Source organism: Aythya ferina (assembly GCF_964211825.1).
Source record: "Aythya ferina genome assembly, chromosome: 1".
Classification (NCBI taxonomy): domain Eukaryota; kingdom Metazoa; phylum Chordata; class Aves; order Anseriformes; family Anatidae; genus Aythya; species Aythya ferina.
In genome coordinates, this window is record NC_140296.1 from 114888992 (window position 1) to 114913616 (window position 24625).

The 24625-nt window shown below is 38.9% G+C and overlaps 1 protein-coding gene and 1 long non-coding RNA gene across 2 annotated transcripts in view; one reads left to right on the forward strand and one right to left on the reverse strand.

The window, feature by feature from the left end:
• Positions 1-724: 724 nt before the first annotated feature.
• On the reverse strand, positions 725-11627 carry LOC311440252 (uncharacterized protein C3orf85). The gene is made up of 4 exons (XM_084526895.1): positions 11331-11627; positions 3630-3778; positions 3327-3412; positions 725-1500 (listed from the first exon to the last, which is right to left on the reverse strand). The coding sequence occupies exons 1-4, from the start codon at positions 11377-11379 to the stop codon at positions 1422-1424; spliced, it is 363 nt and encodes a 120-aa protein (XP_084383021.1). The 5' UTR covers positions 11380-11627; the 3' UTR covers positions 725-1421.
• Positions 6076-24625, forward strand: part of LOC311440301 — a 68605-nt gene continuing 50055 nt past the window's right edge. Inside the window, exons 1-3 of the long non-coding RNA XR_014695322.1 lie at positions 6076-6158; positions 8309-8429; positions 8740-8887. This is a non-coding gene — a long non-coding RNA (uncharacterized lncRNA). The remainder of the gene's footprint in view (positions 6159-8308; positions 8430-8739; positions 8888-24625) is intronic.

Below are 24625 nucleotides of genomic sequence, written 5' to 3' on the forward strand. Positions count from 1 at the left end.
CGTACCCAAGGTCAAGCAGCATAGGGGAGGAAGGTGAGCAGAAAGGCCAGACACTGTATTTAACTAGTGGGTTCTACTAGTCTACACATCATTTGTCGTCCCTTATCTTTGAATGAACTTCTCGTAATTAGGTAGCATGACTGAAGATGTGAAATTCTACATGGCAGTTACTGAACTTACCCCTCATTTATCTCTTTCAAGTGCTTAATGAATTTTCCATTTCAGCTAATGAATAATGGCAATTTCAGGCCCATTGTCCTATGAAGGAAAATTAATAATGTCCTAAGGATAGTTTCATACCTAGTAGTGTGATGGAGATAGCTGAAGTGTCAGAATATACATTCCTTTTTTAGAAGATCCAACATTATCTTCACATTCATTCCAGTCATCATACAGTATGCATTCAGAAGGAACCTCAGACCCACAACACACAGATTCCACTGTCTGGAGATAAAAAGTGAGGGGAGATTACCTTCTTTCACATACCCTGTTCTTAAGGTAACTATACATTTCATCTTCCTCAACAGGTCCTCTTTTTCCGTGCAGAAATTTTGACCAGGTTTGAAGGGGTTTGGTTGCTATGAATATATTAATGCATTAAAAACTGTAGGAGGCAAACCTTTTCTCCAAACATGTCTTGAATTAAGTTTGCTTAATGGATAAGAAAAAGGAAAATTGCAGATTTGAGAGAGGAAAAAGAAAAGGAAAAAAAAAAAAAAAAAACTCTTGTCATCACCCTTTTTATTAGAAAATGAGCTGTAAATAAATGTTTCCACTAGTTCCTACTTCCATGGGGTAAAAAAGAATAACTTATGCTGGTAGCTTTAGTGTCAGTCATTTTTGGCTTTCAACACCAAGTACAGAAGTTTAAATGTGTGAAGTGCACAATGTGGATGTATACTATGATGTATACTATAACACCTACTAATTTGTGCTCAATACTTGGAAAAAAAAATTGAAATACAATTGAAGTATAGAAAGTACATTCTTCCTATTAGTCAGATGTGCAGCAAATGTGTTCAACTTCCTACCCAGCTACAGTAACTGGCTTCCATTTCTTAATTTCTTCTCAGAAATGTATCTGAAGTAAAATACTGAGGAAAAATGTGGTTTCTTGATAGGAAAACAGGAATGTATATTTAAAAATAACTATTTGGTTCAAAAAAAAAAGTTTTTACGTGAAAACAAAGTGGTTTCTTTTGTTTAAAACCTCATGTGTAAAAGTTAATGACAGCCTTGTCTTCGTCTCTTTATTCAGTTTAACATGACTTACATATCACTCCTACTGATGAATGTAAAATAGTCATTGAGAGACTGTGCATGTTAATTGTGGTTTTAGACAGTGGGATGAAGTAAAGTAATTTGTGGCAAATAGATAACATGCCATGTCCTAGTATTGCCAGATACAAGATGCATAGGATTTAACTGCTCGTCCTTGTCTGTTGCTGGAGGTGAGTCCCAGACTGCTGTAGCATGTCCATGTAAGGTCTGACGTTGTCACTAGAAAAGATGAAATAAATTGCTTTTAGAAAATAAGTCTACAAAATTACTTAAATATCCTGTCAGCAACTTTGGTCTTCATGTTTGCCGTCTTTTGCAAATATTTGCCTTTGCAGATATGGTCCCTGAACCAGATTTCTGCATATGCTGTATAGGCCTGCTTTCCTTGGCTGCCTCTGAAATATGAACAATGAGGTCAAAAATTGTTTTTTTTGTTATTCACAAAGCTTTTCAGAACTCTAGGGTGTTTTTTTCTTTTTTTTTTTTGTTGTTGTTGTTTTTGTTTTTTTCTGTATGCCTTTATACAAGTTCTAGATTTTAATTTCTACCATGCTAGCATTTTGAAGTCTATTTCAGCCTAGTAGTTAACCAGCCTCTCTTTGAAATCACAAATGTGTGTCTTTGGGAGTGCCCACAAATGTGTTTCTGTAAACTAGTTATAATCCTGTCATACGACAATCATAAGGATTATCATTCTGGGGGAAGAATTCATCTTGGAGTATGCCTGACAGCTGTCAGAATCACAGCCTTCAGACACGGATTGGGTGATTTATAATTAGAGGCAGTTAAGCATTTTTCTGATGGAAAAGACAGGTTTGGGGGGTTTGTTCTGTTTTGCATTGCTACGCACACACACACACGAAAAACCAAGTAAAGTGACTTCAGGTAATTTCACATTTGTGATAAGACAGAAGTGACTGCTGGCAGACAAGCACACTGCTGCCCATATCAGTTCTGGAAATTGAGAGAATATCCTGATGCTTCCATTCAGCTGCCCAGGGATGCTAGTTGAAAGATTGACAGGAAAACTGTCACTTTGGGCTATTTTTTGCACTTTGCTTCTGCTCCACCTTTCAGGTGGAAGAGTTCTAGAAAGGTAATTTTGAGGATCTCCTAATCAATTTCTTATCTAATAAAAAAAACAGTTTGAAGAGAGAAAAATAAATTAAAAAAAAAAGGCACAGTTCAAAATAAAGCTTTCTTTCTGAAAGTGAGAAAAAATATTTTTAAAATATATTCAATATAAAGTGCATTAAGAGAAAGATTTACCCATTTTCCTATTGTTGGTTACAGTCAGACTAATCAGATCACTGTGTGGCAACTACTTCAAGCACTGAAACCCACTCCTGGCCTTTTCTTAGTGAACTGTCTTTCTATGAGAAGCGTTTCACAGGAATAACACATGTATTCTGCATTATGCTTACCAAACTGAGTCATTTAGCAATTGTTCCCTAAATTTGACAAAACTGTGTCCCAAGAAAGTGAATGTTTTAGCATAGTCCTAACAATTCCTCTATGATCATTTGAGACACTTTATTTCATGTGGTTATATGCTGATTTATAAATACTGGTTTTGCCAAATGCTACATCTCATTCTGTTTTGTTCAGCTGAGCTTTTATTCTGAATTGAATATAGTTTTGTTACCAAAATAAATGTGTATCTTTGTTGTTTTTGCCTTCTAATTTTCTACTCATTAATTGCTTTTCATCTCCACTGTAAATCAGCTATGATATATTGTCACAGTTCAGCTATTGTGAAATTTTAAAAAGACGTACTTTCTTTAAGACTTCAATGAATTTCTCCAGTGTAAATAATAATAATAATCTTAAAACAATTAAATGACCGTTTTTAAATAACTATAAAACTGATATGACAAAACAAATTTTAATTTTCAGGATGTCTCTTATAATCCCATTAGTTAATGTGTACAACTATGTTGCTAACATCCAAATGCCAGCAGTCCTGTATTGCACAGTTTTCCTTACCAAGGTACACATATGCATTATGAGCCTATGAAATACTATACTGAGAAACCTCATCGTACCTGGTAATCAATGGATCAAAGGCAAAAGATTTCAGGTCCATGTAGTACTTCGCTGTATCTCTCAAAGCTGTCCATGATTCACTAACCTAGAGTAGATCAAAACAGAAAAAGAGTATTCTTAGCTTTGATACTGATTAGAGTGTGACTATTGAGCAACCTTGCCTGCACTGATAAATCAGACAGACTTCTATCCTTCCCCAAAGGTTTCCCTGTTACGTGCCAGTCCAAGATCTGCACTTTGGATTTTGTTGTTATTTGTTTTTGTTGTTTCTAATAGGTGCTGCAAGACAGTGGAAGAAATACCTGTTCAATCACAGCATATCCCCATGTATTTTGGCTGCTGCTTGCGTCCCAGTAGTTTTCAGAATATGGTAAGTGTCTTTTAAGTCGTATAAACTGATTTGCTGATTCTTCTGTCAGAAATGGTATTCCAAGGACACCTGAAATGGAAGCTGAACAATACATGTAAAATTAGGAAAAAAAAAAAAAAATTAGAATGTGCACTTAAAAATACATAAGTTATATAGACGGAACACTTCTTTGGAATCATACATTATTAAAAAGAAATCAAAGGTGGTCCTACCTTAGATCTTCAGAAATAATTTAAAGCTTAAAGAAATATACACTTAATAAAGCTGCTCCTATAAATCATTATCTTGCTGTAAATCCAAAGCGGTTAAATTGGCAATCAAATTAAGGTACTACTTTAATTTTAATACTAGATTTGGTTAAAGGAAACATTTGGACTGGAATTGCACTAGTTCTGGGTGTGCTGAGAAATCTAAAATTAAAAAAGGCAACTAAGCCTACCTATGAATTTAACTACACCTCTTAAACCTCCTGGTTTAGATACATTTATTCTCATTAGTAGCAGCATAGAAAATGCTTGTAAAGTATTGTTCGGGCAAAGGATATTGCATTCTAATATTGTTATAACAGGCTTTTATAACATGTTATAACATGCTTTTGAGATCATCCCAGATGCAGAACTTCTTGAAGATCTTAAAATGACAACTCTGCCTAACAGAGAGAGGCTGAATTCCTCATTAACTTCATATGAAAGGTCCTGATATAGCACAAAGCTTTTCTTCTAGTCTTCCATGTTTGAGACTTAAATTCATTTGGGGCTAATGTGCTCTGAAATAACACTTCAGTCTGAAATATGTGATTGTTAAAAAGCTCCTGATTTAGTCTGAACTCAGATAAGTCAGCCAAATTGAGGCCAGGGTCAGTAAACACCTGTGCTCTGATTTATTTGAGTGGGTTGAAATGGACACTTGAGGATGCCCTGCACATACTTGGTACTCATGGGGCAATAATGTGAACTCTAATGTATTGTATCTTACAATGGGAGCTCTGTAGGGCAAACTGATGCCTCACTGACCACTCTCCTGTGCTTTTTTATTCATGCTGTTTTCAGTTTTTTCCACTAGAAACTTAAGCATGGGCGTTTGTGCGCAGTGCTCAGCAGAATCAGGTCCTTTGCTAGCATGCCTGACCATCTGCAATATGGTCACTTCTCAGTTTTCCAAACAGGAAAAATGTATACTGAATGCATATATGTAGCAGACTTCTGAGGCAGGATATTTGTTGTCTCTTTTCATAGCTAAGAAATGCTTGAAAAAAAAAGGTGAGAAAATGTTGATTATACAGTAATAACAACAAAAAGTGGAAGTGGTTATCTCTTCACTCTGAAACAGTTCTCTAGAAAACTTACATAGGAAGCAATGAATGTCCCTATAGTTCTTTTCTGCTTCAGTTTCTTCAGGTTCCAAGTTACTATAATCAGAAACTGGAGGCAGAAACTTGTGGGAGGGGGTTTCCAAGGAACACTCACCTTAGGAAGGTGAACAGCCACTGGCTAACCATAGTTCAGACCCTTAAATGTGACCCTTTCTGGTGTGGAGACTTCTTGTACAAGCTGCTCTCTCCCTTAGGAAACTAAGCAATAGCCATTTAGGTACTTCAGAAAACAAATACAATTTTGGCCTGGAGAAGAAAAACTATATTGCTTGCGCTTATCCATTAAACTGCTACAGTTCTTGTCCAGAACTGTGCAAGATAAAACTAAGCTCATGCCAAATTTCATTACATCTCTGGCAATTTACTATTATCCAGTAGAAAATCTATGAGCTGTTAACTTCCCTTTAGTGAATTTGGGGGGTGTTGTGATATTAAATATTTTGTAAAGTCATGATTACGTTTCTGGACTGAGAAAACTGAACTGAGATCAGAAATTGGCTCAGTAACAGGCTTCACTTTTGTTTAAATGCATATATATCTAGTAGAGGCCATTAAACATTGAATTTTATCACCGATGTGTGCTTTGGCCTTCTGGCTTCATGGTGAGCTACAATAAAGATTATTAGGCAGCTCTTTCTGTGTTCCCCCCTCCCACTGCCAACATCTTCACAGAGTGAGCTTGTAGCAGTACTGGTGGGACAATGAGGTATTCTCTTGGCTCCTGTGGTGCAGAGTGCTGTTTTTTAAGGGTATTAACTTTCAATTTTTGACATAGTCTCCTCTGACTGCACCTATATCCAATGAGAAATTCTATCCCTAACTTTACCCAATGTTAACTTTGATTAAAGGGCACCTGTCTGCCCCAAAGGGGGGCAGGGTGTCAGCTCTGCCTTTAGCATCTTTTATGCTAAATTCACCCCCAGGTTTTGTTCTTTTCTATATGCTGTAAAAGCCATAACAAAAAATAATTACTATGCTATTTGAAATATTTCCACCTCTCACCTTCTGCAGCTGGATCAGTCTTTGCAAGGCTTGTCCCTAGCTGCTGGGGCACTCTGAAGATACAAGAGTAACATGGAAGATAATCAGGTAAGTGATTTTACTTTGTTGTTGTTGTTGTTCTTTTCTTCCCCCAATTATTTTACTTTACATTCACACTAATCCTTCAGGCTTACCTCACTCTCCCGTCATCTTACTGTGAGGATCATTATATGGCTCTGAATGGGGCAAGCTTGCCTGAACAGGGCAAACTTCATTTACCTGCCGAACAACTCTGGTTGAACATTTCCTATTGAAACTGGAAAGAGCCTTACTGGTCTCAGGCATATCACTGGAACTACTCAGACAGAAAGAAGGGGCTGCATGTTTGCTTGTGCTTTGGCAGAGCTCAGATAAAGCAGTCTGAAAGCTTTAACATAGACCTGGGAGTATCAGACTAGATGTCTCTATTCAAGTAGCCTCTTTAAATACAGTGTTTAGTCTTCAGCAAACAACCTCTGTGTTGCCTCTGTTTAAGTTTCTCAGACAGGGTGTAAATTTCCCATTTTGAATGCCTAAGTAGAAGTTCATGGAATTTGTTGCTCAGGTACGTGTTTCAGAAACAGAGTGTTCCTGGAGGACTTTAGGCTGCATGTGCAGCTCTTTGTCAAAAGCTGGGAGAACAGAGGTGCAGAGCACCTAGGCATGAGACTAAAGGGAGGTAGGATCAGGTGGGTAGATAAGAGTTAAAGAAATTGCTCACAATGCATAAAATTGAGCTGAAAAGGAAGAATTTGAAATTGTAGTGAAACAATTTTCACTGTTCAGAGTGGTCATGCAAAATCTACATTAATGTTTCCATTCAATGCTGTTTTCCCTTTTTTCTCTTAGATAAATGTTATTTGAAAAGCACATTTAGGGATTAATGGCCCAAAGGGGAAAACAATGTATGCAGACACAAACTATTGCAAGAGCTGCAACTGTACCAGCTAGTGTGGTTCTTTCATCATCTCTAGATTCACTCAGCATTCTTGTATGAAAAGCTAATTATAGAAAAATTGGCTGTTTTTCTCAAGCAGATGTGAAGCATGTATTTACTGCCTTCAGCAGGTAGTATTTTCTACCTTGTACACCTAAACAGATTGTCCAGTGGGAAAACTATTAGTAATCATTATTGCTATGATGCTTTCCAAGCATCTTATTTAATATTAGGGAGAACTGATATGACACCAGTAAACTTCAGAAGAAACAGTGGTAGACTCTTGTCATCTTTGTCAAAATAGCAACTTAATCCAGTATTGAATGTCAAAAACATTGACTAAGGAAGAGGCATATCAAATAGGTTTGAATGCCAATCTAATAAAAATAATAATTTAAAAGTGTTATAGTATAACAAGCAAAATCAACCTACATACATCCTAAATTATTGTGTATTAAAATCTCATCATACTAGACTCAATCAGAAGCTTAACTCTATTGTGCAAGGACAGATTTTCAGAAGGAATGTTTAGCTGGGTGCAGCTACTAAATCTTCTGAGGAAGAGCTCTTTTTCAATCATCTGAATGCATGATGATACACTTCACATGGAGAGAAATGTGAGCGTGGGATTAAATTTTGACACCTTTGCCTCTTTAGGCACCCTTGTAATTGATATGTTTTTTTCTTTTTTGAAAGCTGAGCAGTAGGAGACAGTGTGCTTAACAGTCTTTGGGGAAGAGCAGGCAAACCACCATTTACATGTCTAATGGTAGATCTAAATAATCAGAAGACAAACCTTTAAAATTGCTTTAAGATAGGATATGCCTGTCTCCTTCCACCCTCCCCTCCCCCCCCCCCCCCCCCCCAGGAGCCTTTTTATCCAAATCAGCAGCAGTATGTAAGTAGTGAGGAGTAATGTCAAGGCTTGGGACCACAGTTTATTCCTGGTGTGCATCTAGCACAGGGAAAAGTGGCTTATGTCTGATTTGCTGTGATATTTACAAAAACAAAAAAAAATTAAAAAAAAAAAATGGTAATTACTTAGCAACACTTCAGTTGCTCTCTGTGAACATTGTCATATAAACTGGAGCTGTTTGTCTCTCTCCCTGGTTTTTTAAGACTATTCCAAGTTTCTGACAATGTGAAAACCCATTGCTGAAGTTATTTATATCAGTGGAATTTAAATGTCAAAAGTTGGCAATTGCTCTGATTCCCTTCCTTTTAGGCTAATGATTTTTATTATTAGCTTTGATGATTGCCTGGTCAAAATGTCATCTCACAGGGGTAAGGCTGCCAGTGTTATCAGCACTTAAAGCCAGCACTGGGGCAGAGCTAAACTTCAGCCTTGGACACTTCAACCTTGCTGAGGCTGCTGATGCTGACGTGTTGGGAACTTTGAAAAGGTAAATCTAATGTTGCAGCTCAAGTATGTTTCTTAAAGCTAGGAATGAAGCAGAATGGACCTCCACGCTTCTGGTGTCTAACTTTCTAAATCCCAAAAAGATTCTTGAAGCCAGACTCCAGGACTTGGTCTTGGGTTGTTGTGTTTTGGCTTGGCTTTTTGATTTGTGACTTCCTTTTTTATTTTTTTATTTTTTTTTAGATAAATTTCCAGTTACATCTAAAAAATAAGCTGTAAAATATCTTGGAAATGTTAAATAAGAATATTATTTCATTTTCAGTCTTTTTTTTTTTTTTTCTGCAACACTTAAGGATTCAGCATACCTTAATGCAACAGTCTAAGCACTGAAAGAGAAGTGTGGAAGTAGCTGGCTTTGTTTTCACTCAAGTACTTCTCTGGGTTGTGTGGCACTGCTTGGAAATCAAGATGTGTTTGTCTGTCAGTTCTTCACATACATGGGTGAGTGGCTGCAGAGGTAGGTTTTTGGATTCTGCAGGCCACCTTTGGGCCACGTGTTGCCTTTTCACTGTTGAGAAGCACAGTTAAACTAAAATTGAACTCTTGCATGTTGCTTTTGCAAATGATGAAAAAGTGTGTTTTCACATGGGGTATGTATCCTGAAGAACTTAAAAACTAGGTTGATTTTCTAATACCTGTCAACTACAACATTTTGAAGTCATTGATTGTTAATTGCTTGAACATTGTGCATATCCCCCTAGTCTTTGAAATTTTGGTCTCATCTGTTTATTTTTAAAGTACAGTAGTGTTTATTCCTCAACAGTTCTTAATTTTACAACACGGGACATGAACTCTCTGGTTCAGAAGATGAGAACTCAGTCATTAGTAGTCATTACAAATACCTCATTCCTCATCAGCAAAGGCAGACAAGTTACACAATACAGAATTGTGTGTTGAATTATGAATTATGTGTTGGTGTGATGCCAGGGGTCAGAAAAAATGTCAGGTATGAGTAAAATAATGGGAATTTGGCAAAATTCCTGGATAATCCCAAGGAAGGAACTACTTCCCCTGCAACAAAGGATTAAAAACACATGGTGTTGCTTAGCGGGTCTTGGTGAAAATTCCTTCCTAAATCCACATGTGGCCATCAGTTTAAGCTCAAGTGAATGGGCAGGACACCCTATTCAGGCAACTGAGAGACTTCAATAGCAATCCTAGTGCCAGCACACCACACTCGTGGTCCATCCCTTGCTGCTGCACTATGTAGAGACTAGAGAAAGAGGTCCAGAAAATAGCTCAGAAAACCTATTCCCTGAAGTGTGGAAATGGTTTAATACTGAGAATGATTTATAGCAGCTGAGCTGAGGGTGTGATGAAGTATCAGGTTCTTGCTAGTGAACCTTACAGGCTTTGTGTTAATTCACCACCACCTTGGCCATTTCTGGAAGGGTTCGCAATTAATGAAAAACTGAACTCTTTGCTGTCAGTGATCAATGAAACTTTTTAGAGCCCATTAGAAATCAGCAGTAAATAGTTCTTCTCACCTTTTAAAGAAAGGAACATGGGAAAGAGAGCAAACAAGGCTGTTGTGAAAGACAGAGGGAAAAGGGAGATAAAGCAAAGATAAGTCTCCCACAGAAGGGGCAGCAGGGTGCTTTCCTACTTGCTTCATTTCACATGGAACTGCATGTGTCCTGGGGGCCTGTCATGGAAAGAGGTGAGGTTTGAGCAGACAGACAAGTACCCAGAAATAGTCCAAGCTCAGGTGTACAGCAGATCATGACATGCAAACTAAGGGAGAGGAAGGTATCTAAATGTACTCGAACTGTGGTGGGGGGATGGGGGAGAAAGAGAGAGGCTCTTTCCACCTTCTTCCCTTCCTGCAGATCGTCATCGCAACTGAACATTAGAGATATACAAGGAGGAAGAGAGCTTGGCCCAGAAGTGAGAGCACACCTGAAGGTGCTCCCAAATCACAAAACACCTTTTTTTTATTATTATTAATTTCTGATTGAGTATTGGCTAAATCTGTCTACATCTTTTTGCCTTAGATCTTGTCTTGATAGAGCACTCATATCTAAAAAATAGTTCTAATGCATGCATTGATGGACATCTTTCCATGATGCAGGCAATCACCCAAGAAGTCTATAGTCACTTAGTGCCTCCCTGCTTTGCTTTAATTTACTGAGGTATAAATAAGTTTCACTGTTCATTGACTGTAGCAGTCTGTGCTTCTTGAATAAGAGTGTTCTTTCAGCTTTGCTTATGCTACTGCCCTGCCCCATCCATTTTTGCACTGCTCCAGGTTTTACAGACTGACTAATTTTAGGTGCCCTGGTTTCAGTTTCAGGGTGTTGTAAAGGCCCAACAATCAAAAAAAAAAAAAAAAAAAAAAAAAAAAAACCTTTTTATAAAAAAAATAATAATAATAAAAAAAAGTCCCCTTAAGCAATTTCAAATCAGACAACCAGAAATCACTCATGAAATAGATCATTGTCAGTCCTCAAAAAGTGTGTGTGAAGTCCGTGTTTCTTGCAAGCAATAAATGATGAGAGTAGAACAACGTCTGAGGAAAATTCCAGGAGATGGAGGAGGGGAAGGAAAAAAAAAAAATAGCATTAAGCTACTGTTAATATTTTAACAACCAAGGAAACATTCTTTAAGAATCTCTTTCAGTCAGGAATGTGTCCTCACTCCTAACACCTGAGAGGTTAATCTGCAAGAGATTCAAAAGTAATCACAAGGAGCAGAACCAAGACGATTTCACAGACTTGGCTATGCAGCTTTGTGCTCGCCTACTCTCCCATATGTCCCGCTGCAGTGATTTCCAGTTAATTCTCTTCTATCCATGCTGTTCCAGCGGTACCATGGTTTCTTTTTGCCAGTTGACTATTTAACACACCAGAAGGGAATGACATGAGACAGGGTGCCAGGTGCTTACCTGTAAACAGCAGGGAAGACACCAAAACATGGAACATTTTCAGAGACATCGCAAATCATCCAGAAAGTTTCCTTTATAAGACAGAGGCAGTCATACAGCTTTATACTTTGTTATCTTTAAGTTTATAAATCATTGACTGGATACCTGTGAACCGCTGGTGCATGTGGAGGGCAGGGTACAGTGCTTAGTTCAGATTTGTGTTGTATGCCTCTGTACACTTTGGACTTTGCTAGCAGAGTTTCTAATGAGCCATAATGGTTCATTATTGTGTGGGTGCATTAACTTCTGCATACGCTTTGTAATGTGAAATAGTGCATTGGGTTTGTTCCGTGTTCAGTGAACATGGCAGGTGTCTGAGTGTCAGTCTTCTGCATGATTGTGTTCCCCTTACTGCAGTAATGGATGTGATCATTTTATTGTCTGATGTATGTGGGAAAAGGTGTTTGAATCAACCTGCTCTGAGAGCAGTGCCCAAGCATACAGTATGTTTTAGCTATGTAATGCATGGATTGAGAATAAAAACCTGTGAAAAAACTGAGAAAGCACTAGAACAGGGAAGAACAAGGAGGTAGGCTCCTCACTTGAACTAGACATAGATCACAAGGTCTCCTGTTGCTGCCTTCTGGTGCTGGGAAACTGAAGAGTGTGGGACACCATGAGTTCATGCTGCCTTACTTCCCCCTCCCGCCCTACCCCCTCCCCCTTAAATTTTGCCTTTTTCTGTACAATTCTGTCAATAACAGTTGTCTTACTGCTGACCAATTTATCTTCATAAGTTCACCTACACCGATGACGACAGACCAGGGAAAGCTGAGCTTTATCACGTGTTGAGATAAGATGAGATGAACTGCAGTTCACCCCTACAGGTATGCACGAAGGTCTTTACGTCAGGCAATTGGACCTTGCTGATGTTACAGGTCCAGGGCCAGACTCCACGGTGATGAGCAGCAGTATTTCATCCTTATGTACATGATAGGAATCATGCAGTCTAGACAATGGATGGAGCAAAGGTTTGTTGGGAAACAAAATGGCGTTTAGCTATGCTTTTAGGCTTATTATTCCTGTCTTTACACAAGCATGGGCAAAAGGGGAGGGTACTGAACAGCAGGCCGAACAATGGAAACATTAACTGCAATAGGGCACTTCACAGCTTTATTGTTATTTTAGTACTGTTTTTAGACAATAAATACAATTAAGAAGAACCAACAAACAATTCTGAATAGAGGCCAGGTGTCCTGCACCCTGGAGCCACATTAACAACAACTGTTAACTATCCAAATTCAGGATATTTGAATATCCTGCCTTCTCCATCTCTGAACTACTAAACTAAATGTTAGATGTCAGCTGTTTTGTGGACTAGCATTAAAGGTGGAAAGAAGGAGACAGTGGGTGACACAGGTGTCTGTGACAGAAGTCCTCAACTATAGATTCCCAAGAAATACATGCTAGAGGAGTATACTGTGGTTACCCTTTAACTCAGACTTTTCTGGGCTATGTTTTCCATCCTGTTCCATACTTCTGTCTTATGTAGACCTGCCTTTCTAATGCAGGCTGCTTCCAAAAATTGTTTTTTGTGTGTTTTATACCTTCATTATACATAACATAGAATAAACTATGAAAGAATATGTTGGCCTGTCATTTTATATTCATTGCAGTTCTCTGTGTTTTTAGAATGCAGGTAAGGAAAAATGTCAGTGATAGGCCAAGTGAGATGTTAGCAACCACTTAGACTTGATGCTACCTGGGAACGGGTAAGAGGAAGGCATGCTGGACTGGCAACACAGACCCAAGGTATATGCTGTTTCTATCTCATCTTCAGAAGCATGATGATGAGATGAGAAAGTTTGTCTTTGAAACAGGAAGAGCAGAAAAAAATGGTAGAGGCCATGGATTCCAAGTGACCTTTAAGTCCAGGCTTCCAGAACTTAACATTTCATCCTTGCTCTTGCAAGTTCCACATAAAATCCGCCACGTGTGCTGGAGAATCTGAATTGCCTATTTTTTATTTTTTTTTTTACTGATAAAACCGTGATTCTTATAGGGAAAGCCCTCTAGCAAGGCCACAGAACACAGAGGGGACGTTGATGCACCCAGGCCCAAGCTTTGAGTTCAGAACATAAGGCTTACTGTAGTGAGGCTTACGAGCCTTGCTGCAGAGAGGACAAGTGGTCAGCCAGATTAGGGGTTGATAGAAGATTTGGGAAGCAGTTATGATGCAGACAGTATGTCTCAGAAATATAGATCCATGCCCATCCTGCTTTTAATTCTTTCATCCCTTATCATGCCACAATCTCGTCTATGTCTGATGTTGGTCTTACTCATGTCTTATGTTTTTTCTTGCCTGGCCTGCCTATCTCTGCCTTCTTTCTTCAAGATTTGTCTTCCGTCTTGTTGCATGCTACGCAATTTTATATAAAATAACACTATGCCCATAAAACTTAACTTTAGATTGAAGAATTTATTGGTCTCTTACATGAAAAGTGATTTCTTGGTGCTCTTTTCCTTTCCTCCTCTCATGTGTCCTGCTTCCCACATCCAAGAGTGCATAAAGCTGTCAGATTCACCATCTCCCAGCCTCCCATGTCAGTCCTGGTATTTTCCAGTCTTACCACCTCTCAGTGGTTAATGGCTAGTGTACTTTGTGAAACCCTGTAATATAAAACTATATACATATATATGTGTGTGTATATAAAAGAAAAACACCACTGTATTTAGTCTAGGGGTTGTATATGCCCAGATGGATCACATTCAAAAACTTTTTAGGAGACAGATGTGTTCTTAGATGTTCTTTGAGGGCATTACATAGGCAATCTGGATATCACTAAAAAATAAATATAAATAAAATTAAATGCATGAATATCTTCATTTGTTCATTGAATGTAGAATTTTAGTTTTTAATCACTAACAGATATGCAGGCTGCAATTTTTGGAAGATTTATAACTTGGCCCAATGGCTCAAATTTTCATATGGAGGAGTGAATCATCATATCATTTTCATATGATACCCTCCCTCACTTGTCAAATTTCTGTTCCCTACTTTAAAGCATGGAAAACTTATTCAAAGGAGTTGTCATCAGAATATTCAGTGCAAGTTAAACTTTCCCCCACACATCCTTGTCTTGTTTGCAGAAATAGCTAGATGAATATCTGAATAGCTGAAATGCTTCAAAAAAAAAAAAAAAAAAAGAAGAAGAAAGCTAAGGCATACACCTGACAGACCAAATGATAAGTTTAAGTGAGCTACAGGGACTTGAAAGTAAGATTACATAAAGCAACATTTCAGGCTATCAGAATAGTACCAACCTTATCAATAAGTTGTAAGGTAGGCTTCAAACAGTAGAACTCAAAGTTGAGAAAAGTTCAGACTATTCTTCTTTTTAAATTTTATAACCTTAGACAGTAAATCACTGTTTCAGAGAAAAGAGAATGTAGGACATTCAGGACAGAAATAGGACAGAGAATGTAGGTTCTTCCCTTGTTGTTACTTTTTTTTAATTCTTTAAATAAAAAGGAAAAAAAAAAACGTAAATGATTTTGTGCAAAACAATTTTAGGAAAAGAAGAATAAAAATATGTTAGGCCTGTTTTAAAAGCAAACTAACAAAGAGTGTTGACTGTTGGCTGTATAGTGTTGCATCTGTGTCCTTAAATATTTTTCTATGTGTTTTAAACTAGTGAAATAGTTGTAAAATGGCAAACTTATATTCAGCTCCTCTGTCTCAGATGTTTTTATCTTTAAGACCGCTTACAGCTTCAAGTTCTTTTAAACTAGCTTACATATAAGGTTATAGGGAATGAGCAAACAGGTAGGAGATCAGTCTATAAAGACTAGGTTAGGAAGTGAAAAGGAAGATGGAGCTGAACAATATGAGCTGGCAAATCACACATCGTTTTTCTTTCTCAGCACTTGCTTCACACTTGTTCATGCACCTCACAGCAGGCAGCTTAACTCTTCTGGTTCAATTTTGCCATCTAAGTATAATGCATATATCACAGACTTTGCAAACTGCTATGTAATTGCTGAGAAATGTCATCTTCTGTAGGATTTAACATCAAGTTCCTCATTTGTTTCAGTTTGTCTAACATTTACCACTTCTGTTTGTTCATCTCTAAGGCATCTTTGACTTAAGTGGATCTGCCTATATTAGTGTTGAACTTTGTATTTTCAAATGTCTGTTTTGTTGCTGTGGTATCTTTTCAGAGTTGGGATGATAAAAGTGCAAGGTAATTTTTGAAAGAATATAAAATATAAGCAGGCTGTGAAAGCCTTCTCTCAAAACAGAGCAGTGAAAACCTGCACAAAAAGTTGTATGCCATCCTGGGGCAGTCTCTTATAAGGACAAGAAACAGAATATTTTAACAGAATAAAGAGCCCTAGAGTTTCTTTTACCTCAGCTTATTGCTATATTCTCCACCATTTTGGACTGGTTAAACTGAGCAAGGATGCAGCACAAAAGAAAGCTAAGAGAGTGAATCCTCTTCCAGAGTCTGTGCCTTAGGATCGCAGTATAAGCACCTGTCATGTTGGATTAAATTGGAAGCCCAATGGCCCATGATTGACTGTGGCCAGCAACAGAGATGGGGTCTAACGAAACAGCAGCCTTTACTGTTTCCAACACTGTGTACAGCCTTCCATCTCCTGTACAATCATCAGCTTATGCTTAACAATTTGAATGAGGAGACAATAAGTTTAGTATTTAATGTTTCTTGATAGATTCTCAAAACCTTAATTTCACAACCAGTTTCGAAACTTATAGATGAACTAGGTACTGTGTTGAAGCCTGTATCTGACAATCACATGGGTAAAGTTTCTTCTGTTAATTTTGTCTCAAAGGCAGAACTCAGCTATGTAATTCTGCATACAGAATTCTGCATGTGAGTGCACTGCTAGCATCTCAACACAAAAGATGGTCCTTGACTGGAGTTCTGGGAAAAAAATGGGTGCTTTACAGCATTTTTGGTTTGTTACTTATTCCTTGCTCTGTTTTTTCAGTTTCTGTTTCTGTATTCTGCCTCATTACCTCAAAATAACACAAGTTTTGGAAAACACCTGCCATCAGCGTGGTGCTTGGGATGTGCCCAGGGGCAGCACATTGCTTCCTACTGCTTCCTACTGCTACAAGCAGTGCAGGGGAGGATACCCTTCCAGCATCACCATCAGTGTGCTAAGATGGTTAAGTACATCCTTTTGGCAACTTTGCCTCTACAAAACTGTCCTCCTGACGTGAATTCATTATCTATTGCTTTTCCAAGGTGACAATGCAAAGGCAGTTTATATAAATCTGTGTGCAGTGGAATTGAACTATGAGCTACAGGGAGGTCTAATTTGAGCAAGTTAGCAGGGCTTTTATTGACCACTACTTCAAATGCCTAGAGTGTTTTGAAGTAAGACTGCTGGCATACAGTGAGGTATTTAGCACAGTAGGACTTCACATTTTATACCTTCTGGCTTGGAGATGTGCTTTGGTTTTGGTTTTTATTCCAACCGGCTACAGCTCTTGATGAGCCCATGCTCACTCATTCAGAACAGCACCACCAGTCCAGTCCCGCTGCTCTTGTACTTAAGCACTTTTGATCTGTTCACCTTTATGAGTGCTGAGTGCCCTCTTCACACAGGGAGGAGTGAAAGCCTTAACTCACCTTGTTTTCCCTGAACTGCAGTGTGTAAAACTCTCTTCTTTCAATGACACATACTCCTTATCCTGTCAGTTCTGGGAGTAGGTGATGGATGCGCCCTGAGCTCACCTGTCAGAGGTGTCTGAGGAGGGGGAGGTTCCAGGGAAGCTCCCATGGGGCAGGAGGAACAGCTGAGAGCAGGGGCAGGAGCTGTCTGTTGAAGCCACCCCATCCATGAGTGACCCTGGGCTAGGATTTGAGAGCATCTGGTGGTGTCCACCACCCTTTGGTCATCGGGGCACTTTGCCAAGTACCATGAGACTTCAGTTGCTCTGTGGATGAAGTGGAAGCACCCACGCTTCTACTGTGGTATTTGGGTAACACAGCCATGTATGAGGCAAATGGAAGACTCACCTCCCTGTTTTGCCTTCCATCTGGTTGTGGTTCTGGGCTATAGTTAGCTGCCAGCAGGTTTGGCTGGGAGCTAACTAAAAGCTGGCTTCTTTTAGCCAGCTAAAAGGAGCTGGGGTTTCTGGTCAATGGCAAGTTGAATAGAAGTCAGCAGTTTGGGGCACCGCCATAGAAGAGAGGTACAAAACAACTAAAGAGTGTCCAAAGGAGGTCAACAGAAACAGTGAAGGCTCTAGAAGGGAAAACTTATGAGGAGCAGCAGAGGTAACTTGGGTTGTTCAGCTTAAAGAAGAGAAGGCTGAGGAGTGACCTCGTCACTGTCTACAGCTTCCTCAAGATGGGAGTGGAAAGGGAGGTGCTGATTTCTTCCTTAGCTCCTATTGCTGGTCACCAGAGGAACAGCATGGAGCTGCAACAGGGGAGGTTCAGGTTGGGTGTTAGGTAACAGTTCTTCTCTGAGAGGGTGGTCAGGCACTGGAAAAGGCTTCCCAGGGAACTGGTCACAGCACCAAGCCCACTGCAATTCAAGAAAGACTCAGAGAGTGTTATCAGATATAGATGTATGGCTTGTTATTTGGACGGTCCTCTGTGGACCTAGGAGTTCCACTCAATGGTCCTTATGGGTCCCTTCCATCTTGGGATGGTCTATGATTATATGTCCAGATGGCTTTTCACTCTCTCTAATTAGTTCTGCAATGTTCACCAGGAGATGTTCTTTCCTTGATAATTTACCACAAAGCAATTCAAGAAATCATATTTATATCTGAAGGAGTAAGAGTGAGTATGGTTTAAGTCACATATTAAGATGAAATTTGTGGCTGTTTTAGGGACCTTCTGTGTGACACAATAAGTCTTCTCATGTCCAAGAGCTGCAAGGACCTTCCCACAAACTTGCAGAGAGGTGAGGTGAGGGGGATTGGTGCAATGTGGCTGTATTGTCCATGACAGCACAAAGGACGAGTCACAGTGGGGGAACCATTACAAGGGCCAGCAGTAGCAGCACCTTGGCAGTCAGTGAGAGCGATTCACACCTCCTGCAAGCCATGGCTCGTCTGATCTTCCTCGCCCTGGCTGTGCTGGGCATTGCTCAGAAGCCATGGCTGGTAAACAATCAACTGGATGCAGATGGGTGTGAGAGATCAAGCTGACCAGAGCCTCCGAGACCACCATCTCCGTTGAGTTCATGTCTGGGGTGCAGATGGACAACTTGGATGACTCCTTCCTAAGCCTGGAGTAGGCTGTGGAAGGCTTCACCAGCAGCACAGCACTACTGCACAGCACCCGTTTCTCCAGCAGCGCAACAGAGACACCTGTTAGCAGGGGACAGTGACCACCCAGACCCTTGGAGAGACTCTATTCCATCCAAGAGCTTCAGCCTATGCAGATGCTAATAAATTGGTCATATTAACATACACATATTAACAGACAGTCCGTGACTGTCTGTGTAGCACTTTGTGGGGGAATGTGGACACTCCCCTGGCTCAAGCAAAGCCACCTAGAACAGGCTGCTCATGACCGTGCCCACAATGTGGTAATGACATCATAGAATATGCATACATCCTAGAAACAATAAGGTTGGAAAAGACCTCCAAGATCATCTGGTGAATGTTGCAGATCCATCACCCTGCCACCAATATCACCTCCTAAACCATATCCTTATGTGCCAGGTCCAAGCTCTCCTTGAACACACTCAGGGACGGTGACTCCACCACCTCCTTGGGTAACATGTTCCAATGCCTGACTGCTCTTTCTGAGAGGAAATGTCTCCTAATTTCCAACCTAAACTTCCCCTGGTGCAAATTGAGTCTATTCCCTCTAGTCATGTGACCCAACTGTTCTCACTAAGTCCCACTAGTGAGTCTCACCCTCTCAAGCATCAACCATGAGCCCAAATCTCCCATTCTTTTTCTTAATACTGGTGAGTGACCAGTGTAACCAGCGACTGCAGTTTTCTTCCTTTTTATCAATACCAAGTTTAAGAATGGATGCTGAAGGGAAGTGGCCTGGAAAGTTAGGTAATCGTTGCTTTGAGTTTTCACCTCATTTGCAAAGTGAACCTGATCCTCATACAACTGTGATGTCTAAGAAATACATCTCTTCTTGCAAAGATTGTAATTACTAAACTTCTAACATTCTCAGAGTGTTTACAGTGTTGTGTATAGTGTTTTTCTACACTTTCAGCAACTTTGTTATGCTTTACAGTACATCTGATTTTGTTCCTATTGACTCTCCTGTTTTCATGATATAGTGGGTGACCTTAATGCATAGGGAAGTTAGAGGAGCTACAAGCATTTGGATCTAGGTTACTATTATCTTTTTGACTATTAAACTCAAGTGTAGGTCCACGGGTGTAACTGAGTGGCCAGCTCAGTGCTGCTGACAACTCTGATCATGACCTTCTGTCTTCACCTGAATGCAGCTGCCCCAGTGTAACAGGAAAATGTGTTGACATAAAACAAGATGAGAAGCTGAAGCAATGTTGAAAAAGAAAACAAAAAGAAAAAAAACTCTAAGAGCCCATCAGTACTTTATCTTCTGAAACCTTACTTTCTATTGTGTACAAGATTATGCAGTCTTTTTTGATTTTTTTTTCCCCATTTTTGTTTCTTAAAGTTCAGATTCCCACTTTAAAATTTCTTACGGTGGCGTAACCTGTATTTCTCGTGGTGGCAGCCAGAAATTGTCACAGCATTTCAGACAGGTTGTTGCTCTCTGATCTTGCTGTGGTGTAGATATTAGCTGACAGCTCTTGGGGCTTCTCTAATCTATCACTCCTGATCTGTGATAGAGCAACCGTGGCTCTCAGAGCAGAAAAAAAAAGTTCTTGATGTAGTACAAGGCCACAATCAGAATCTTCTGTAATTTTTTTTTGCCTTTCTGCTGGCTGTGATGTAGGAACTGTGGTGGGTACAACATGGGCAACTTAAAGCAATTTGAAATGCAGAATTATTTAAGTCCTCTCTCTCCCGGAAATTAATCCATATTGCTGCCAGCCCTGCATGGATTTTAGGCAGTGTTTATAGAGTCAGGCTGATCTAGCCAGAGCAGGATATGATGACTGTTTCCTCTAACATGTTTGTCAGCTAAAACAGTAAAGCTGCTGGAGGAATCTTGTGCTGTCATCTCCTTTCTACTTACGTAGTGCAGCAACTTCTAACATCTATAAACAAACAAATGTTTTAACTAGTGGTAAAGTCGATTTTTATTACTTCTTTTTAAAAGCTGAATAGCATACAGCCAAAAGAATTGGATTTGACGTATAGGACTGAGCATCGAACCATAGCCTGTAATCCCGCAGTCCTGTCATAAAACAAGGAAAGATAGCATCCTGAAGAGAAATATGAAAAATTCTATAACTGAAGCAATCTGAGGAGCATTTTAGAGATCTTATGGGCTGCAGTGGGAATTAACTGCTATTGCTATGACTTATGCCACAGGTGTATTTAACACAGTCAAGTTAAATCCTTGTTCCGTGAAGTCCATCTGTTAATCTGGCTTCGATCCTCCTGTCACCTGCTGTTGCTGAATGCGGGATGAACTGATCCTTATGTGCACTTGGCAGATAAGGCCTGGTTTTAAATCTCACTACAGAGGTAAGACAGGGATTGATGCACAGGGAAGGTAGTTGCACAGGTATGAAACCAGGTTTGATCTCACTAATTACAAAATAAGTCTGTATAGCTCTAGCTTTTTATAAATCATTCCATCATAGTATCCCAACTTTATTATTATTATTACTGCTTATTATTGTCATTACTGTTTATTATTATAATTATTATGGAAGTAGATAGAAAAAAAAAAAAAAAAAAGAAAGAAAAAAAGTACTAGCTTTACAGTAGCAAATGGCCCTGGTAAATGCATCAATGTTTAAAATGCTGGATATACACATACAGAATAAAATACAGAAGAAAAATCAAAATGTAATGAAGAAAAAGGTTTAGATATTTTGATCAGTATTTTGCTGTTTAGAAGTCCTTAACAAAATCTTTCACAATTATGTATGTGTTATAGTTGAATCACCAGACAAAGCTGCTTTCATCTGATTCCATATGCCTGAAACTGAGGATATTGCTCATGTTCATTAGCACTACACGCTTATTTGTTTTATCACTGTTAAATACTTCTAGTTCTTAAAAACAGTCACATTTATTTATTTCAGCTCTACTCATGACTTCTTTCTCAGAGCAACTGCTGAGATGTTTGATAATGCCTGGTAAATATTTTGCTTTTAAGAAAAATATTTTTCATTTCTGTAGGATCTGCAGTGACTCAATGAGTAAGCTATTCTCTCACAGCTAGCTGGTAAAAACTTTGAAAAAATTCAGCCACTTTCTACAAAAATGTTACAGTAAAAGGCAAATGAAACATGATCTGAATGAAGCAGTGTGATTAGAATGTTTTGTTTTGTTTTGCTTTGTTGTTATTGTTGTGTTTGTTAGTGGGAATGGGAAAAAACATTTTATTGAACCAAACCTTCATTATGATGTTCCTTTCACTACTTCAACAGTGAGTGATGTCTGGGGCTACTCCATCTCTAGAAAACACTGGAGACGTTCACTGTATCTCATAGGAGAGCATGGCTTAGAAAAGTAAATGCCAAACTGTTATAACAATTTGTCTGATTGCTTGAAAGAAATAATTAACAACACTACAACTGGTAAGCTACCTAAACCTGAGCTGGCATTCTGGGGACATAGGTTGAAGTCTCTGAGACTCGTGTCTTGATTTCCAGGTTCCTGTTTATTGTAGGTTCCTCGTGTTAAACAATGAATCATAATCTAGATCCAACGCATAAAAGCTTATGTTGGAACTGACTTGTTACTTTGTGGGGGAAGGAGGGGAGAGGATGGCATTTTCTCTTTAGCGTAATCTCTTACAATTAATTGTTCTACTAAAAAATTCCCACCAGCCATTTCAACTACTTTGTTGAAGATCCAGCTTTTTGTAGGTAGTTAATGTTGATTTAGCTTGTCTTTTTACCGCAGTCACTCAGAGAAGCAGTTGTGGCTGACTGTGTATTTACCATCACTCTTTTATTCTGCACACAGATTTACAGTATTGCATATTGTTGTTGGTGGTTTTTTATTGTTGTTGTTGTTGTTTTTCTTTGTTTTTTTTGTTGTTGTTTTTTGTTTGTTTGTTTTAGGATACTACTAAATAACTTTATAATAACTATCAAGAATAAAAGAGAAATAACATTGTGGGCAAATTGCCAACTGAAGTTACTTCATAATGTAATGCTACAATAGTACAGTAGTTGTACATGGGGAAATAGTACTTTTTTAATGTAATAGTTTTTATGCAAGTGAAAAAACAGTGTAAGTAGTTCCCAACTTAATTCAAAAAATATTCTTTCTAATTAAAAAACAAGTTAACATTTCCAAGTCAAAAATAAATGTTTTGAAAGTCATGAGAGCTAGAAAGTTATTCTTTATAATTCAAGTATTTTCAAAATATGTCTAGGTGCAAGACTGAAATACTACTTCAAGATAAAAGGAAATGATGAACATTTTTCAACTTTTGTAGTAGAATATCTTTACTTAAACAGGATGGGGGATAGGAGGGATTCTTGTGAAATGTGCCACAAAAAACAGTATAACAGAAGCTGCATATTGATAAGGCGTTAATTCATCAGTGTGCTACAGGAGCTTGAGAACAGAAAGATATAAAATATATTGTCCACATCTATTAATGCCTTCTTGGTAGGCTGGATATGGGAGAGAAGGAAGAGTCATTTCAGATAGTTGTAAGTTAAAGGGTAATGTAATGCTTAAGTCCCTCTCTACTTTGCAAGAAACTAATGTTCTTTGAATTGCCCATTGGCAAGCTGTGTCTTGACATTTATAGGAGAGATTACTGAAGTATAGCATGAAGCAATTAAGGAGAGATTCCTGCTGTGCCTTGCCTCTTGTCATTGATAAGGATACAGAAAACACCTGGGCTTGTCTCTGCCCAGTCCCTTTGCTGCCAAAGATTTGTAATGCCCTGTAAAATTCTTTCACCACCTGCTTTTCCCCTCTGACTATGTGATCTCAATGGTGATGAGATATAATGGAGAAGATCCACTTAACCATTCCATAACAGGATCGGATAGGAAGGGGTAACAGTGACAAAAAGTCTGTCTTTGTGAAACTAATCTCTCACTAAACCCTAGTAGTTGGAGATGTGGAAATATGTCCACATCAGGTGTTAATAAAAATGAGCAATTAAATGACAAAATATCAGCCTCAGAGGCACTCTCAAATGTCAGATCATTCCTGGGTTTTGGTGCTGTAGACACATCCCAGCAAATCCACTTGATAAGTGCCATATGTCTCAGATGTACACTCAGTGAAGCACTCAAGTTGGTACAAAAGCCAGGATACTAAAAACTGTATATCAACATCTGGAATGCCTAATGGCTATTTTATTATTTCTTGACTGTCCCTGAGGCATTTAAGTTTTCTGACCTTCCCCTTGCATCAGTAGCACTCTCAGCTTCATTTCTTGTGAAATATTCAGTAGCTTGCATTCAGAAGCTTTCCACCTCTTAATCCTCTTATTGTCTCTCTTGATATCAACCTTAGCTGCTGACATGACAGCTTTTTCCAATATGTATGGGAACTAAATGGCTTGGATAAAATCCAAGGAACATCATGCCTCTTGGAGAATTGTAGTAAACAGATATTGTATTAAGACCTTGCTACACAGAGTTGTTTTTTTCTAAGGGGAAAAATAATAAAAATAAATAATAATAATAAACAAAAAAAAACTATTGCCTGAAAGACAGCTTAATTCTATAAAACTTGTGAAGGGCACACAGGGCTCGCTGCTCTTGGTCAGTCCCATTTTCTGTGGGGCAGTCAGTATTGCTGAGCTTACCAGAAACAAATACAAATGAGTTTGAAGTTTAAATTGTCTCTCTTCCACAAGAAGGCTTTATTCTACTCCTGTAGATGACTTGTTAAAGGAAAAAATAAAACCTTTTTTTGTCTTTTTTCTTTTTCTTTTTTTTTTTTAATCAAAATTCCTCTTCGAGGATACTTTCCCTCTTGCATGAGTCAGAAGCAGGGCAGTCCTGGAAAGCAGACCCAGGCTGGTGGCCACTAAGTGCTGACAGGACCATAACGCAGGTCCAGTGTAGCTTCCCTGAGTAATTTGGTGTGCCAGGTAGTGATGTGTATGCTGGCATTCAATCTGCTTCTTTCTGCAGTTGTCCCCAGTCAAAGTTGGATTGTTCCCAATTTGTGTAAGTGGTGTCACCCTTTTACTAAAGGCAGGACCGGGATG